Source organism: Carcharhinus amblyrhynchos, chromosome 5 (assembly GCF_965287045.1).
Source record: "Carcharhinus amblyrhynchos chromosome 5, sCarAmb.v2.hapA, whole genome shotgun sequence".
In the NCBI taxonomy this organism is placed as follows: domain Eukaryota; kingdom Metazoa; phylum Chordata; class Chondrichthyes; order Carcharhiniformes; family Carcharhinidae; genus Carcharhinus; species Carcharhinus amblyrhynchos.
This window is the reverse complement of record NC_137328.1, coordinates 55,377,814-55,395,668: the sequence shown is the minus strand read 5'-3', so window position 1 is coordinate 55,395,668 and position 17,855 is coordinate 55,377,814. Positions and strand designations below refer to the sequence as shown.

Below are 17,855 nucleotides of genomic sequence, written 5' to 3'. Positions count from 1 at the left end.
TTTGGGTTGGTGGTGGCCGTTGGATAATGTACAAAGATTGAAATAATGTGACAGGAGTAGCAGCAGTGAAAGGTTCAGGCTGTTGAGCATCAAGGATAGGGTGGAAGAAAATGCTGGAAAATCTCAGCCGGTCTGGCAGCATCTGTAAGAAGAAAAAAAGAGCTGACATTTCAAATCTAGATGAGGTGCCTATTGGCTGCAAGTTTCATGAGGTGGAGATGAGGAAGAAGTTAAAATCTCAAGAGTTAAGTAAATACAGATATGCACAGCAATTCTAAGCATTTACAGTTAAGTTTATTTACATCACATGCAGGCTTTCATTAACATTGCAATGAAGTTACTGTGAAAATCCCCTTGTTGCCATACTCCAGCACCTGTTCAGGTATACTGAGAGAGAATTTAGCATTGCCACTGCACCTAACCAGCACATCTGTCAGGCTCAGAACTGGTGTTAGATTTAAAGCATTTTAATATATATTCTGGAGATATATAATGTTATAAATGTGAAGTTGATCTGCATGCATCAAAACATGTACAATTTAAATCTGTTGTTAAAACAAGTTTTTCACATTTCAGGTTCCTCCAGAATTCGATTTTTCTGTTCACAAGTATTTTCCAGTCGTCAAGTTAATCTAACTCCAGTGGAGATAACGGCTATGGATAAAGATGAAATTCAACACTTCAAACGTTTTGTTCTAGTTGTAGCTACATTTCAGAATATGAGAAAGGGACGATGTAAAATTCAGAGTTGTAGGTACGTCAACAGCAATGCTTTGTATATGCTGCTGAACTGTGACCTGAATAAAAAATATAACTTTTTAAAATTTGTTTTTAATACTATTTTGGATGAAAGCCATGTCTCTCACTCAGTGCAACCATTTTACATATTGGTAAGTATATCGTGGAAGATTTTGTCATCGGCTTTGGGTACAAACAACACTTAAACCCAGAGGACTGTATTTCCAAGCTTTAATAACTTGTACACCAGTGAGAACATGAGGCAAGCAAAGTATTGCCAAGTGTTGTGTTGATTCATACAGCAAATGAGAAACAAGCATTTGATGCTGTCGACTTTTTTGATAAATTGGATGGACAGAGATTGTCAGTGAGAATAAAACCACAGATGATTAAATACCATGTGAATTTAAATGAGTGGTTTGTGGAGTGCAGATGGTCACAGGTTATAAGTTAGCTTAAAATGTTGGAAGCACTTTCAACTACCATTGGAAGCTATAAAGAAATTCCAGATTAAAAAAAAATCAACTGTTGTCTGGACTTGCTTCTCTTGCAAATTTTGCTACTTGTAATTAAGATATTTTTCAATGCAACACTGTGACAATGCTCATAAGAGTAGTTATCCTGTTTCCAAAGATGTACAAATTAGTTTGATTGGCCATGCTAAATTGATTCTTGGTGTCAGGGGGATTATTATTAGTGCAGGCTTGATGGGCCAAATGGCCTCCATTTGTACTGTAGAGAATCGATGATTTAGGCTATCTAGCTATCTCATTTAAAATGAATGAAATCAAGATTACCAAACTGCACCCTGTGTATGTAGCAAACTGGAATGGCAAGCAAATCAGGATGAACAGGAAAAGAGATAAAGGCAAATCAAGTGATATAATACTTCCAACAAAGAACAGTACAGCACAGGAACAGGCCCTTCAGCCCACCAAGTCTGTACCAATGATGCCTGTAATATTTTCTTGCCTTTATATGGTCTTTATCCCTCTATTCCCTGCCTATTTGTATGTCTATTCAGATGCCTCAAACATTGTTATAGAATCTGCTTCCACCACCTCCTCTGGCAGTGCATTTCATATTTCTAAACATCTCAACTGTCTAGGAGGAATACAAACAGCAATTTAAGGATATTGCTAGGACTGGAAAATTGCAGTTATGAGAAAGACTGGATAGGCTGGGCTTGTTCTCTTTGGAACTGAGGAGGCTGAGGGGAGATTGATGTGTACAAAATTGTGAGAGGCCTGGATAAAATGGATAGGAAGAGCCTATTTACATTAGAAGTGGTCAATGACTAGGAAGCATAGATTTAAAGTGATCAATAGAAAGGGGAGATAAGGATTTCTTTTTCACCCATAGGATTATGGGATGCTGAAACTCACTGCATGAGAGTAGAAGCCCAAATCCTCAACTTATTAAAATTGGTATCTGAATGTGTATCTCAAGTGCCATAACCTGCAGGACTACGAACCAAATGCTGGAAAATGGGTTTGGTTGTGTGGCTTGTTTTTTGGCCAGCAGAGATATAATGGACCAAGTGGCCTCTTTCTGTGCTGTAAACTTTGTATGACCCTAAAATCCTTATTGACAAACATCAGCAGACATAAGAACATAAGAAATAGGAGCAGGAGTAGGCCATCCAGCCCTTCGAGCCTGCCCCGCCATTCAATAAGATCATGGCCGATCTGTCGCTGCTCAGTTCCACTTTTCCGCCCTCTCCCCATAACCCTTACTAGACTGGTATTAAATTTTCTTTATATATACTTGTGGCGACTTGAATTACTAATTTTTGGATACATGCTTAGCATTTTGATAGTGTCAAAATTGCACATCATGACATAAGTAATTATTAGCTGGATGCAGACCATGTGGACAATGAGACAAATTTTTACCAAGTTCAAATTTGCCTATTCTGCTCATTTGATGACCTGAGAGAAGTTGTTGCAGCAAAACAATTGAAGCCCAAAGCTAATTACACAAAAGCTCAGAATATCCCATCGATCATGACATTTCCTGATTTTATCACTAGAAATGTTAAAACAACACTTGGCAGGTAAGGAAACATCCATGGAGAGAAAAAATATAAACATTTCAGGTGATGGGTTTTTTTTCACCTACATAGATAAAATAATTGGTATTTAACCTAAAAGATCATCTAATGTAGAAGGATTACAAGTTTCTCTGAGATAGAGAACCCTCCAAATATCCCTGTTTATCACCTTATTCAGTGTGAAGCATAATCAAGAAACAAGTTTTTCACTATACTAATTTAAAAATTGATCATCACAACCAATATTTCCTACTCAGACATGAGCAAGTTTTAACTTTTTTTTATACTTGTGGAATAAATAAAGTGTAGTCAAAATACATTATAGGATTAAATCTGGAAACTGTTTATTAACATCAAAATCCAACTAAATTCAAATACAATCTCAAGTCCTCCAAAAATTTCAAATATAGGTATCTGCAACTTAACTAAATACAAGATCAATGCCTGGGCAATAACATTCTGATATTCCAACTCTGAATGGGTTTGAAAAAAAAATGACCAACACTGGAACAATTTACCATTACTTGGCAAATTCCAAACAGACTGCAGAATGAAGTACTGTATCACTTGGGTGTTAAGCAATCAATGCTTGATGGGAGTTAAAGGCAAGTTAGACCTGAAAATGCAGTCTCCCAGTTTTTGTCATGTAATGTTATTCAAATCTGTGAATAATTCAACAGCCTATACCTAATTACCTTTCAGTTAGAAACAGGAAATGTGACCAAAACACAATAAGGAAGCTTTTTTAAAATCATCTTCACTAAAAATGAGGGGAAAAAAGACAACCAAATTAAATTGGTAAATAGCTTCCATCAGCAAAGCAGCACTTTTACAGAATAAATGTTCATTGGCTCAACAAAGTCACTGTCATTTTAATGACACATTATAACTTTGTAGAGGAACTTTTAAAAAAACCAGTCACTCCCCATCATAAAGGCACCAATTGTAAATGTGAGATAACAATCCCCTTTCACAACAGCAATAAATTTTATATTACAAATATAAAATGTGCTTTGAAAAAAAATGCAGAAGGCTAAAACAAAATGTTTTCAATCAGGAAAAGTTATCGGACTAAAAGAAAAAAGTCTAATAACAGAACTACTGAAACATACTGCTTTCAAAAAGAAAAAAAAATCATCTGGCTGGCTTTCCCTCACTGGTTAATGTTAGTCAATCAGATTTGGCCCAATTATTAACTCTTATTTAAACTGGATTTTTATTTCAGATAGTACAAAATTCACTTTGCAGTGGAAAGCAAAAATAATACACATCCCAACCTCAAATGTTCTCGTATTCTAACAATGCAGTAAAACAAATTAAATTAAGATGTCTAGTTAGTGAAAACAATTTCCTAAATATTTTTAATCCTACTTGTTCAAATGCAAACACTGGGAATTGCTTTTACCTATTATTCTTTTCAGAAAGAAATCCAATGCATTTATTGTAAGCTCCACCCAGGTCAACAACGTAGATAAGTAGAACCTTCACATATTTTAGCACTATAAAAAGCTATCCAACACAAAAAAAATCTAGTAATGACTTTTCTCTAAATATCCACCAACATTAAGAGGCACATTGTGTATTTCTAACAACTGTCTTAAGTCACCACACTAAATTTACAAAGGCAGGGCACACCATCCTGGTCTTTCACATCCTTTATGTTAAATTGAATGCATCCATTAATATCTATCTTGCCCACAGATAAAAGCAATTCTCTTTAACAGTTGTAATTAACATTATAAAGCTGAAATATAAATTCTTAAATTAAACTCTACATTAAATAAGATTGCTCCTTGTAAAAGTGACATTAGAAAATAAAATCAATTATCTAGATTAAGAAACCATTATGACCTTGTTATAATCACTACTTAGAAATGGCCAATGCAGTTGTTTAGAGATTGAATTTCAGCATTGGTCTGCTGCTCATGCATTCGGCCAATTGAAGCCACAAGTCTGAGTTACTCTCAAATGACTGCTTAGTAGTTTATTACTACATTTTGAACTAACCATAAAATCTCCTACACTCTCACCTCCTAAACTATTTACAGAATGCCCACACCCATTTATTATTGCTAGTTCAACCCATTTTGATTTGACAAAAGAAATCCCATTTTGATTTGAAGCCCATAATTGCAAAGAAATTTCATTGTAGGCATTTCAACCAATATGTAGTATGCACAAAGAGGTCAACTAAGTTAACCATTTTCATGCAGTCTTTCTCCTTCACAGTTTTGTTTTCATGTTTTTATCACCTTCATTCTGCTTAAGAATTACGTTCATAGTTTCTTCATTCTGTCCTTCTAAACATTTTTAAAAAGATAAAAAAGGATTAATATTAGCCATAACCTGAAAGTATAAACAAATATGTTAACAGCTAAAACAAAATTATAATTTTAACACAAACATACACAGAGTTAAGATTTATCCTGCCTTAAAAATGACTCAATCTCTACAGAAAAATTAAGAGGATCATCATCTTTAAATATGAAAACCATCAAGTCATTGCCACTTAAGGATTTATAACCCTTTAACAGTTATTCAAAGCTATATGTTTTTGCATGGCCAGCCAAGTTATACATGCTTCTTGTTCTGGAAGTGCACATTTCAGTCCTAAAGGAAACAAGAACAGAATGGCACTGAAGTGATAAGGCAAATTGACGTCCAGAGAACATCTAACTTGAGACATAATCCATCCTTCAAGGCTTCACCAGTGCAGGAAGAATCAAGCATTTAATTCTCTCTTTTCTGGAGATTCATAATTAGCCCTTCATGGTTTGGAAGACACTGAGTATTTCAAAAAGTTGTAGCAGTTGGACAGAATATTTGCATTTATTATATTGGCATTAATCATGGAGATGCATGCAGGAAAAGAAAAGCTTCAAAATTTGCATTAACCATGAGCATCATCTGGCAATACTAACATTAAAACCTGATTTGACTGATTTATCCAAAGGAATGGAAAGGCGAGGACTTGGAGGTCTGAGATAAATGAAGCCAGTGAAAACAATTCTGAAACCAGGAATATATTTACTGATAGTGAAAATCCAGAAAAAACAAGAGAAGGCAAAATGCTTAAAATGTAAGCTACTGAAAGAATGCCATGCAATAGCCGAAGAATGAATTTATCTCTTGACATTAAGAACTTTCCTCGTGTGTAGGAAGAGTACAAAACATCTCTAATGACAGAAGAATGAGGTGCAGTTCCAATACAAGATCTATCTAAACAAACAAGGCGGCACAGTAGTTAGCAGTGCTGTCTCACAGCACCAGGGACCCAAGTTAGATTCCCAGCTTGAATGACTGTGCAGAGTCTGCACGGGTTTCTTCCAGGTGCTCCAGTTTCCTCGCACGGTCCGAAAGACATGTTGGTTAGGTGCAGTGGCCATGCTAAATTTTCCCTCAATGTACTTGACCAGGTGCCAGAGTGTGGCAACCAGGGGATTTTCACAGTAACTTCATTGCAGTGTTAATGCAAGCCTATTTGTGGCACTAACAAATAAAAACATTGCCTCGGAGAAAACATTTGGCTCTCATCTACCTCAGTATTTATATACTCGGGGTGGAAGTTTCCAGATCTTCCCGTTGACAGGATCTTCCTTCAATGGTGACCTCCTGTGGTGGGCTCGCCAGCAGTGGGGCAGGCAAGCCATGCAAAATGCCAGACATTGGCAGAATGGAAGATCCTGTTGGCAGCCTATAACAAAACACCTCCACCACCAGAAATCACACCATGGGGGTCTGGAAAATTCCACTCATGTCAGTTTTAGGCTAATCTGTTTCACGTTGCTCCACCTCAAAGTCAATTAATGGGGCTTGTAATGGGGCAGTTCTGTCACAACAACTCTAACACAAGGCTCGTATGACAGAATCAGCATAATTTTGGAGCGGCCTCTTCCACTTCCTAACATTCCTGCTTGTTGCTAATTCATGGTCTCTCTTACTCCCATATTCTCCCAGTCACTGCTGATCCTCCCTCGGCACTTCTCTAGCTTGCCTCATGCAAATCAAATTCTTCCTATCACGTGCTGTTCATCACCAGACTCCTTGGTCACAGTAAGAATTCAGGAGAGAGAAGCAGAGAAGCGAGGGAGACTCTGAGATGGAGGCTGAGGAGTAGGACATGCAGCAAGCAGGACCAGCAGGGAGCAGAAAGTCAGAAGCGGAAAAGGCTGTAAGAGGGAGGGTCAGGGAACAGGAATAGGTGATAAACAGGGTGTTCAGCAAGCAGCAGCTAATTAGAAAGAGCTAGCACATTTTCTTCATATTTTTATTTTTTAAGAAGTTATTTTGTTTACCAATAGGGTTGAGCAATGTAAAATATTTTAACTTACAGGGTAGATGATATTTTAATTATTTTTTGTGATAAAGGTCACAGAACCCAATTTAAGCTGTACACTGGTTTTAATGGGAAAATCTGATTTGCTTAAAGTTATTTCACTTAAAGTTGCACCTTCAGGAACACTGCTGCTACTTTAAAAGAGGTCCTGCTGGATGTAACCATTCCATGTGAAGGAAAGAGCAATTATTTCACTTTCTCTCATTTTTTATATGTTTAACTACACCTTTTATGCTATTTGCAAGTTCCGCTTCTTTGTCATTCTCGGACTCTGCAACATTTCCCTCATCACCGTTGTAATCCGCTGGTCTTTTTCCTTTCAACGCATCCAGTAGTTCTTTCTGATTTTGGTTCTCATTATCTGCAGTTTTCAAGAAGGAGAAGATGAAAGTACAAAAGCTGTTATCAGAGCGACAGACATTAAAATGGAAAAGTATACCTGACATAATCCATGAACTTCAAATTCAATCCTACTTTTCTGCAGAGCTGTAATGGTTGATGTGTGCAGGACAAAGGCCCCATTTATGTAAATAACATACAACCAAGGGTAACTTTAGTCAGAGAAGGTTATGAATACATTATTTCAAAGACTACAATTGAATTTCCATGCGTATAACTAAAATAACCTTCCAGTAGAAGGATCTATATTCAATACATAGAAAAAAAAGCAGGTTAACATCCAGAGTAGATGTCCCTATAGTCATGGTTGGTTTAAAACAGGTTTGTTCAACCTTTTTCACTTGGGCAGGGCCACAGTTCCATTTTCTTCTCACTCAAGTGGCTGATGAGCAAATTTCAGAAAGATAAGATTTGGCACAACATTAAACCTGAATTTCAAAACTAAGCTGAGGTATCAAGAAAACAACTTGCTAAGCAAAAAGAAGTCAATAAATTAATAATTCAAAAAATAAAATCACAATTAGAATGTACAAGGGACAGAGTCTCTTTCTCTAGCTCATTCCCAATCTCTTGATAGTCACTCACCCTCAGCCATCATGTGAGTAGATGTGATTACGCGGTAGCGAGCGGAGATGAGGGTGAATGGAACCTCTCAGCTGGGAGTGGAATTTTACACCCGTTTTGCAGCAGGAAAATGCTGTAAAATCAGAACTAACGCAGCTAGCACAATTGGCACCAGTTTTTGCGACTGGCATGATTTTATGACACTTGGATTTCCAGCACAGTCAACCCATCGCCAGAAACGAGTGACAGACTGATTAATTTATTAAAATAGGGTTTTCACTGTTTGGCAAGTCCGGTGCTCAATTGTCCTGGCTGGATTGCCTTTACGGCCACGCTGGCAGAGGTTCTCTCTGGCGTGAGAAACACCTGCTCTCATGAAGAGGGCCAAGATGTGGAGACGCCAGCGTTGGACTGGGGTAAACACAGTAAGAAGTCTCACAACACCAGGTTAAAGTCCAATAGGTTTATTTGGTAGCAAAAGCCACCAGCTTCCAAAGTGCTGCTTCTTCATCAGGTGAGTGAGAGTTCTATTCACAAACAGGACATATAAAGACACAAACTCAATTTGCAAAATAATGGTTGGAATGCAAGTCTTTACAGGTAATCAAGGCTTTAAGATACAAACAATGTGACTGGAGAGAAGGTTAAGCACAGGTTAGAGATGTGTATTGTCTCCAGCCAGAACAGGTACTGAGATTTTGCAAGCCTAGGCAAGTCGTGTGAGCTCTAGACAGTGTGACATGAACCCAAGATCCCAGTTGAGGCCATCCTCATGTATGAGGAACTTAGCTATCAGTCTCTGCTCAGCAATTCTGCACTGATGTAAAGGCCGCCTTGGAGAATGCTTACCTGAAGATCAGAGGCTGAATGCCCATGACCACTGAAGTGTTCCCTAACAGGAAGAGAACACTCTTGCCTGGTGATTGTCGAACGGTGTTCATTCATCTGTTGTAGCGTCTGCATGGTCTCCCCAATGTACCATAAAGAGGGAACAGCCATGCTGGCCTGGCTGGTAGAACTGGAAGCCACTGAGACCCCCCCGAGGTAGTCCAGGGCAAGATGGGGGTGTTCCTTAGGCAGTGTCACCTTGGCAATGCCCACTGGGCAGTGCCGGGCTGGGAAGGACCAATGGGGAGAAGGGGGGCCTGCTGCCACTCTGCATGTGATTGGCGGCAGGCCACGACTGGTGAGGGAGGGCAGCAGGAGGATGGCCGGGGCTGCATCTTGGCCCATGGGCCCCTTGATTGCAGCGAATGTGCTACTTGAGGCTGTCTGCAGTAATGAGGGCATAACAGCTCTCTTTGTCTGTCAGACCCATTACTGTTAATGCACACGTGCAGCATGAGATCTGCTCATGTACAATACCTCCCTCTGTCGGGCGCATTAAGCCCCACCCACAGCCATATGTAGAGAAAAATGGTCTTGCACAAAATTTTAAAGACAAAGTGAAAGAGATTAGGTCTGAAAACACCCAAGACACAGATCTGGAACTCTCCCAGTTTCATGCCCACCCGACACATAGAAAAAATCTTATAAAATTCCACCCTGTCTGTCTGTCACTCTCACTTTCCCATACCCAGATTCCCTCACCAGCACCATCGCATCCAGCTTCTTCAAGCCTCGTAGCAAGTCTCTTCCTTCCTCGCTCATTTGGCCTAGCACGGAGCAAGCCTCTCCCTGACATGTCTGCCTCTCCTCCAATCTCTCTATCCCCCAGAAACCTCACTCCACCAATAGTGCTGCTTCTCCAATCAGACTGCTTCTCTCCTACATTTGCTGAGGATCCTATCAGCATCCTATGCAGCTTGTGATTGGAGGAGTTTTCAGAATCTTCCACTACACTTACCAACATTTTGAAAGCTACCTTTCCCATGGGTCACATTGAGGGGTTTTGTAGGCCATGTTCGGCCTGTGGGCCATTCCTTAGACAAACCTGGTTTAACAACACAAAAAAAGTAGATAATTTGGCCCCTCCAACATGCTCCCATTCAATAAGATCATGGCTGATTTGATCAAGGCTTCAACTCCACTTCCCTATCCCCCAGGAGTTTCAACTCCCTTGTTGCCTAATTCAGCCTTGAATATATTCAACAACCTGGACTCCACAGACCTCTGGGGTACAGGGTACAAAAGATTAACATTCAAGAGAAGAAATTCCACATCTCCTGTCTCCATAATCTAAAACTGTGCACCCTAATTGTAGATCCCCACACCACAAGTGAAAATATCCTCTCTGCAAGTACCCTGTAAAGTCCCCTCATAGTCGCACATGTTTCAATAACTCCAAATAAAAAATAGGATCAACCTGCTCAACCTTTCACAAGACAATTCCCTTTATCCCAAGAATTAACTTAGAGAATATTCTCCAACTACCTCCAATGCAACATATCCCTTCTTAAATAAGGAGACCAAAACTGTGCACTGGGCAGTCAGAAGACAGCCTTCAGTTAACCACAGACTTTGAGGTGAATGCATCATATAAAGCCTACCTGCCAATGTGCTGTGCTGCTCCTAATGTGCTATAAATTAGCTTGCTAGGGCACACATGCTCCTGCCCTCCATCTCCATGCCGAGCTGGTCTTCATGGCCAGTATCATGCTACTGGATCCACGGACCTTCCCGTATCACCAACCTGAATCAGTACTGCACCGGGGTTGGGCAATACAAGGGTCTCTTTCCCCTGGGGTCACAAACCAGTGTCTATCTGGACAGCACTGGGTGAGGTTCAGGTTCAGAAATCGACAAGATTCACAGCTATTTCTGGGTCCCTTAGAGTACTTTTTACTTCCGTAGCGCAGGGGCTAGTCAGGAAGGGAGAGCGGGGGGTATAAAAAGAAGACAGTGATAGACAGCGGGCAGTGTCGGGAGCAGGCAGCGGAGTGAGTGGGAGCTGAGTGAGAGTTATAAGGGCTTTGGCTCGCTGGGCTTAGGCGAGAGCAGGCTTAGACAAGGTGAGTTGCAGTTTCTATCTTTCCCATGTTGCATTTCGGCACATACAAACCCAAATGAGGTTGGGACATGGCAGGGGCTATGGGGAGGAACGTTATCTGCGTCAAGTGTTTAGAGCTGCAGCGTTTGAGGGCCTGGGTCAGGCAACTAGAGGTGCGTTTAGAGGATGCATTTCTGGTTAGGGAGAATGAGGAGTTAATGGCTATGAACCATGAACAAGTGGAGGTCCCAGGGGCTGAGGAACAGGATGGGTGGGTAACTGTTAAGAGGAAGAAGGGGAAGAAGAAGAAGAAGAATAGTCCTGGTCCAAAGACCACTCCAGTGGCCCCCCCAAAAGGCATCGACAGCGGTACAAAAGGAAAGATAGGAGGGCCAGAATGACTCAGAGGGAAGGAAGGGGGCTGGCAATCTGATAGTGGTAGGGGATGGGAGGGTCAAAGGAATTGACAGGAGGTTCTGTGGGCAAAAGCGTGACTCCAGGATGGTAGTCTGCCTCCCTGCAGCAGGGGTACTGGACATATCGGAGAGGATAGAGGGAATTTTGAAAGGGGAGGGGACCCAGGCAGAAGGAATAATACACGTAGGAGAGAGGGACGTAGGAAGGCAGAGTAGGGCGGATGTACGCAGGCAATTTAGGGAGTTGGGGTCCAAACTGAAGAGCAGGACCTCCAGGGTGGCTTTCTCTGGGCTGCTGCCTAGTACCAGCAGGGCTAGGAATAATGAGATCGTGCAGCTGAATGCATGGCTTAGGGATTGGTGCAAGGTAGAGGGCTTTACTTTTGTAGATCACTGGGAAGTATTTGTGAGAGAAGGGCACCTGTACAGGAGTGATGGGGAAAATTTGAATGGGAGGGGGACAAATGTCTTAGCAGGGTTTAGGCAGGGTTTAAACTAATAGGGAGGGGGGGGTGGGGATGAGACTGATAGCTCATTAGACACTGGGGTTGGGAGTGAGTTGGGTGATAGGGTAGGTTTGGGTGAAAGGAAAATTATCAGGGGAAAGGAGGTTCCGAGTGGGCCTGGAGGGTTGGACTGCGTCTGTTTCAATGCGAGGAGTGTGACAGGTAAAACGGATGAGCTTAGGGCCTTGATGTTTGTGAGGAGGTTAGATGTGGTGGCAGTGACGGAGACGTGGTTAAAGGGCAGGACTGGCAGCTGAATGTTCCTAGGTATAAATGTTTTAGGTGTGACAGAGGAGGATTGAAGAGAGGTGGTTGGGGGCATTGTTAGTAAAGGAGCACATCACAGCAGTGCAGAGGGAGGATAATATGGAGGAGTTAGGGATCGAGTCGCTGTGGGTGGAGTTGAGGAATAAAAAGGGAGAGATTACGATGCTAGGGGTATACTATAGGCCACCCAACAGCCCAAGGTCAGTGGAGGAAGGTATTTGCAGAGGCATTTTAGAGAGGTGCAGAAAGAATAAGGTGGTTGTAGTGGGTGACTTTAATCCTCCTGGAGTGGATTGGAAGGTGCCTAGAGCTGGAGGTATGGATGGGGAGAAGTTTGTAAAACGTGTGTTGGAAGGGTCCTTGGAGCAGTATGTAACTAGTCCGACTAGGGAGGGGGCTATGCTGGATCTAGTGTTGGGTAATGAGCCGGGGCAGGTGGTTGCGATTGCGGTAAGCGAACACGTGGCTAACAGTGACCACGAGTCTGTCGACTTTAGGATAAAAATGGAAAGGGATGAGTGCCGTCTGAAGGGGAGGGTGCTGAACTGGGGGAAGGCGAGCTATAGCCGGATTAGGAGGGAGCTGAAGGACACTGATTGGGAGGGGTTGTTAGCTGGCAAGTCCACGGTTGGTAAGTGGGAGGCTTTCAAGAGCAAACTGATAATGTTGCAGGAAAGGCATGTGCCGGCAAAGAGGAAGGATGGGAAAGGCAGGATTAGAGAGCCGTGGATTACAGGGGGTATTGAAGACTTGGTCAGGAAGAAGAGAGAGGCATATGTTAGGTCGAAACAACTGGGAACGGAGAGAGCGCTGGAGGAATATAGAGAGAGTAGGAAGGAGCTTAAAAGGGGAGTTAGAAGGGCAAAAAGAGGGCATGAAATGGCTTTGGCTGATAGGATTAAGGAAAATCCAAAGGCATTTTACTCATTAGGAACAAGAGGTGGTTAGAGGGGAAATTGGTCCTCTTAGGGACAAAGGAGGGGAGCTATGCATCGAGCCTGAGGGAAAGGGGGAGATCCTGAATGAATACTTTGCGTTGGTATTCATGAAGGAAAGGGGTTTGGTGTCGTGTAATGTCTTGGAGGGAGCTGTAGATCATTTGAAGGATATATCCATTACGAGGAAGTGCTAGGGTTTTTAGGTAGCATAAAAACGGATAAAGCTCTGGGGCCTGATGGTATTTATCCCAGGCTGCTTAGGGAGGTGAAAGATGAAATTGCTGGGCCTCTGACGCAAATCTTTGTCTCTTCTTTGGACACAAGTGAGGTCCCAGAGGACTGGAGGGTAGCTAATGTGGTACCGCTGTTTAAAAAGGGCAGTAGGGATAACCCTGGTAGTTATACACCAGTGAGTTTGACATCGGTGGTCGGAAAATTATTGGAAAAAATTCTCAGGGATAGGATGTATAAGCATTTGGAGCGTTGCGATCTGATTAGGGATACGCAACATGGCTTTGTTCAGGGGAGGTCTTGCCTTACGAATCTGGTAGAATTTTTTGAGGAGGTGACAAAAACGGTTGACGATGGACGAGCTGTTGATGTCATCTATATGGATTTCAGTAAGGCCTTTGACAAAGTCCCTCACGGTAGGCTGGTGGAAAAGGTTAAGGCACATGGGATACAAGGACAGGTAGCTAGATGGATTGAAAACTAGCTGGGCAACAGGAGACAGAGAGTAGTAGTGGAAGGGTCCTTTTCTGGGTAGAGGTCAGTCACCAGTGGTGTGCCGCAGGGCTCAGTACTGGGACCTCTCCTCTTTGTAATATATATAAACGACTTGGAAGAGGGCGTACGTGGTGTGATCAGCAAGTTTGCAGATGACACCAAGATGGCAGGTTTGGCGGATACTGAGGCGGATTGTCAGGTGACACAGCAAGATATAGATAGGTTGGTATACTGGGCAGATAGATGGCAGATGGAATTTAATCCTGACAAATGCGAGGTGATGCATTTTGGAAGGAATAATGCAGGGAGGAGTTACATGATAAAAGGTAGACCGATTAAGAGTATAGAAATACAGAGGGACCTGGGAGTGCAGGTGCACAAGTCTCTGAAGGTGTCAACACAGGTAGTGAAGGTTGTGAAGAAAGCTTATGGAATGCTAGCCTTTATAGGAAGGGGTATAGAGTATAAGAGCTGTCGTCTAATGCTTCAGTTGTACAGAACGTTGGTTAGACCGCATTTGGAGTACTGCGTCCAGTTCTGGTCACCTTACTACCGGAAGGACGTGGAGACCCTGGAGAGAGTGCAGAGGAGGTTTACCAGGGTGCTGCCTGGTATGGAAGGACTGAGTTATGAGGAAAGATTGGAAAAACTGGGGCTCTTCTCCTTAGAAAGACGGAGATTAAGGGGGGGATCTGATAGAGGTGTATAAAATAATGAAGGGAATAGATAGAGTCAACAGTGGCAGGCTTTTCCCTAGAATGGGGACAACTATTACGAAAGGTCACGACCTAAGGGTGAGGGGGGAGAAGTATAATTTGGATACTAGAGGAAGGTTTTTCACGCAGAGGGTCGTGGGGGTATGGAACGCGCTACCAAGTAAGGTGGTGGAGGCAGGCACATTGCACTTGTTTAAGGTTTACTTAGATAGACACATGAACGGAACAGGGATGGAGGGTTATAGAAGACGGTATTAAAAAGGGTCAGAGCCTCGGGACGACACTGGAAATGTAATATTACATGTTAATGTTTTGTCTCTTTTAATCCACAGGTGTCGGTCCACCTTGTTGTCAAATGAGGGGCATGCACATGGTGGGTCATGCGTGGGCTGCTCTTGGAGGTTTTGAGAGTGGCCTAGTACTTCGTGTCGTTGTGTGCGCTTAATCCTGGACCAGCAGACGGGCACCACAACAGCTCAGTGACTATCACTGCTAGCTGTGCAGATACATGGATTTGGGCCTGTGTCTGTGGGAGTTTGCGCATTCTCCCTGTGGTTGCGTGGGTTTCCTCCCACACCCCAAAGATGTGTTCTTAGGCCCACTGGTGTATCAAATTGACCCTACACTATTCTCCCCTGGATCTGGCTACATTAGGGGTACTGTTCACATACACACAGGGCAGGGTAGGCATAGGAAAATGCTTTGTTGAAATGGCGGCGTGGGCTCATTGAGCCGAAGGGCCTGTTTCCCGTGCTGGGTTGTTCTTTGTTCTAGAATGCAGGGAGCAATAGACTTCAACCAATGTGCTTATATGGACTCCTTGGCAGGAGCTTTTGAAGTTCATCAACCATAAGGACTTTGATTCTGTCAATGTGCAGTTGGTTTGCAACCATTGAAAGCACATCCAATATACTGGTACAAGATTCCCTGGGAGTTGCCTTACCTTCGACATTCTCAGTTGATCCCAGTGCCTAGGCCAGAAGGTCTCCAGGAATGGTGGTGGGGATGAGGGCTACGAAACTTAAGAGTGGCTCCTGACTCCAGTGCGTTGCCCTCAGATTCCAGCTGAGGAAAGATGCAACACTGCACACATCACGACATGCTACCTCAGAGCAGATCATATGACTGCCGCTGTTTACGTACCCTCTTAACTTTTATTTTGCCCAGTCCACTTTAGACAACTCTGTAATGCATGTTCTAGAGCCAACCAAAGAGCAAAGAAGAGTTCACAAAATGGGTGGTGATCCTATAGAAAGTGAACCAGGAGAGTTGATAATGGAAAACAAGGAAATGGCAGATGAATTGAATACGTACTTAGCATCAGTCGTCACTTTAGAGGATACGAGTGTCATCCCAGAAGCAGCTGTAAACCAGGAAATGGAGGAGAGGGAGGAACTCAAAAAATTATAGGGAGGTTATGCTTCAGTTATAGAGTCAGAGTCATACGGCGTGGAAACAGGCCCTTCGGCCCAAATTGTCCATGCCACCCCTTTTTTAAACCAGAGTTAGTCCCAGTTGCCCACATTTGGCCCGTATCCCTCTCTACCGAACTTACCCCTGTAATTATCTAAGTGCTTTTTAAAAGACAAAATGTTTCCCGCGTCTACAACTACCTCTGGCAGCTTCTTAACACTCACTACCTTCTGGACCCTTTTGTATCTCTCCCCTCTCACCTTAAACCTGTGCCCTCTAGTTTTAGACTCCCCTATCTTTGGGAAAAGATATTCAATATCTCGCTGATCTATGCCCCTCATTATTTTATAGACCTCTATAAGATCACCCCTAAGCTTCCTATGCTCTAGTGAATCCAGCCTCTCTTTATAACTCAAACCATCAAGTCCTATAGCATCCCAGGAAATCTTTTCTGCACTCTATTTTAATAATATCCTTCCTATAATAGAGTGACCAGAACTGTACACAGCATTCCAAGTGTAGCCTTACCAATATCTTGTACAACTTCAACAAGATGTCCCAACTTTTGTATTCAATGTTCTGACCAATGAAACCAAGCCAAATGCCTTCATCACAACTCTGTCCACCTGTGCCTCCACTTTCAAGGAGATAGGAACCTGTACCCCTAGATCTGTGTTCTACAACTCTCCCAATCGCCCTCCCATTAACTGAGTGAGTCCTGCCCTGGTTCAATTTACCAAAATCATCACTTCGCATTTATCTAAATTAAACTCCATCTGCCATTCAGCGGCCTAATTGATCAAGATCCCATTGCAATCCTAGATATCTCCTTCAGTATCCACTATGCCACCTATCTTGGTTGTGCAGATCACTAAGGAGGCCACATTTGGAGTATGTACAGTATTGGTTACCTCATTTAAAGGAAAATGTAAATGCATTGGAAGCAGTTCTGTGAAGGTTTACCAGGCTAATACCTGTTATGCTGGAGTTTAGAAGAGTGAAAGGCAACTTGATTTAATCATGCAAGATCCTGAGGGGTCCTGACAGAAGGCATGTAGAGAGGATATTTCCGCTCATGCAAGAATTCAGAACTAGGGGTCACTGTTTAAAACGAAGATGAGGTATAATGGTCTTCTCTCAGAACATCGTGGAATTCCGTGAAAAGGTAGTGGAAGCAGAATCTATGAATATTTCTAAGGCAGCGGTGGATAGATTCCTGGTAAGCAAAGAGACGATAGAAACAGAAAGTAGAAGTAGGGGTAGGCCATTCAGCCCTTGGAGCCTGCACCATCATTCATTATCATGGCTATTCATCAAATTCAAAATCTTCACCCACCCCTTCTCTCATATCCCTTGATCCCTTTAGGCCCAAAAGCTATATCTAATCAATCTCTAATTTCTTCTTGAAATCAGACAAAGTTTTGGCCTCAACTACTTTCTGTGGCAATGTATGCCATACATTCACCAGCCTCTGGGTGAAGAAATTTCTCCTCACTTCAGTTCTAAAAGTTCTACGCCTTATTCTCAATCTATGACCCCTAGTTCTGAACTCCTCCACCACTGGGAACATTTTTTTTTAAATCTACCCTGTCTAACCTTGTTAGAATTTTATAAACATCAATGAGATCCCCTCTCACTCTTCTAAACTCCAGTGAATATAATCTTAACTGACTTAGTCTAGTCTCATATGGCAGACCTGCCATCCCTGGCAACAGCCTGGTCAACCTTTGCCGTATTGCCACTTTAGCAAGAACATCCTTCCTCAGATAAAGACACCAAATCTGCACACAATACTCCAGGTGTGGCCTCATCAATGTTTTATACAATTGCAGTAAAACATCCCTATTCCTGTAC

General features: G+C 42.4%; 2 protein-coding genes across 4 annotated transcripts in view; one reads left to right on the top strand and one right to left on the bottom strand.

The window, feature by feature from the left end:
- Nucleotides 1–824, top strand: part of naa35 (N-alpha-acetyltransferase 35, NatC auxiliary subunit) — an 88,585-nt gene extending 87,761 nt beyond the window's left edge. The window contains exon 23 of the mRNA XM_080188825.1: nt 577–824. Within this exon, the coding sequence (XP_080044951.1) occupies nt 577–636 (60 nt within the window). The 3' untranslated portion in view covers nt 637–824. The remainder of the gene's footprint in view (nt 1–576) is intronic.
- A 2,286-nt stretch (nt 825–3,110) lies between these two features.
- Nucleotides 3,111–17,855, bottom strand: part of LOC145343044 (Golgi membrane protein 1-like) — a 37,238-nt gene continuing 22,493 nt past the window's right edge. For all 3 annotated transcript variants that reach the window (XM_080188818.1, XM_080188820.1, XM_080188819.1), the window contains 2 exons: nt 7,354–7,488; nt 3,111–5,091 (listed from right to left, as the gene is read on the bottom strand). In XM_080188818.1, coding sequence (XP_080044944.1) covers nt 5,015–5,091; nt 7,354–7,488 — 212 coding nt within the window. In that variant the 3' untranslated portion in view covers nt 3,111–5,014. The remainder of the gene's footprint in view (nt 5,092–7,353; nt 7,489–17,855) is intronic.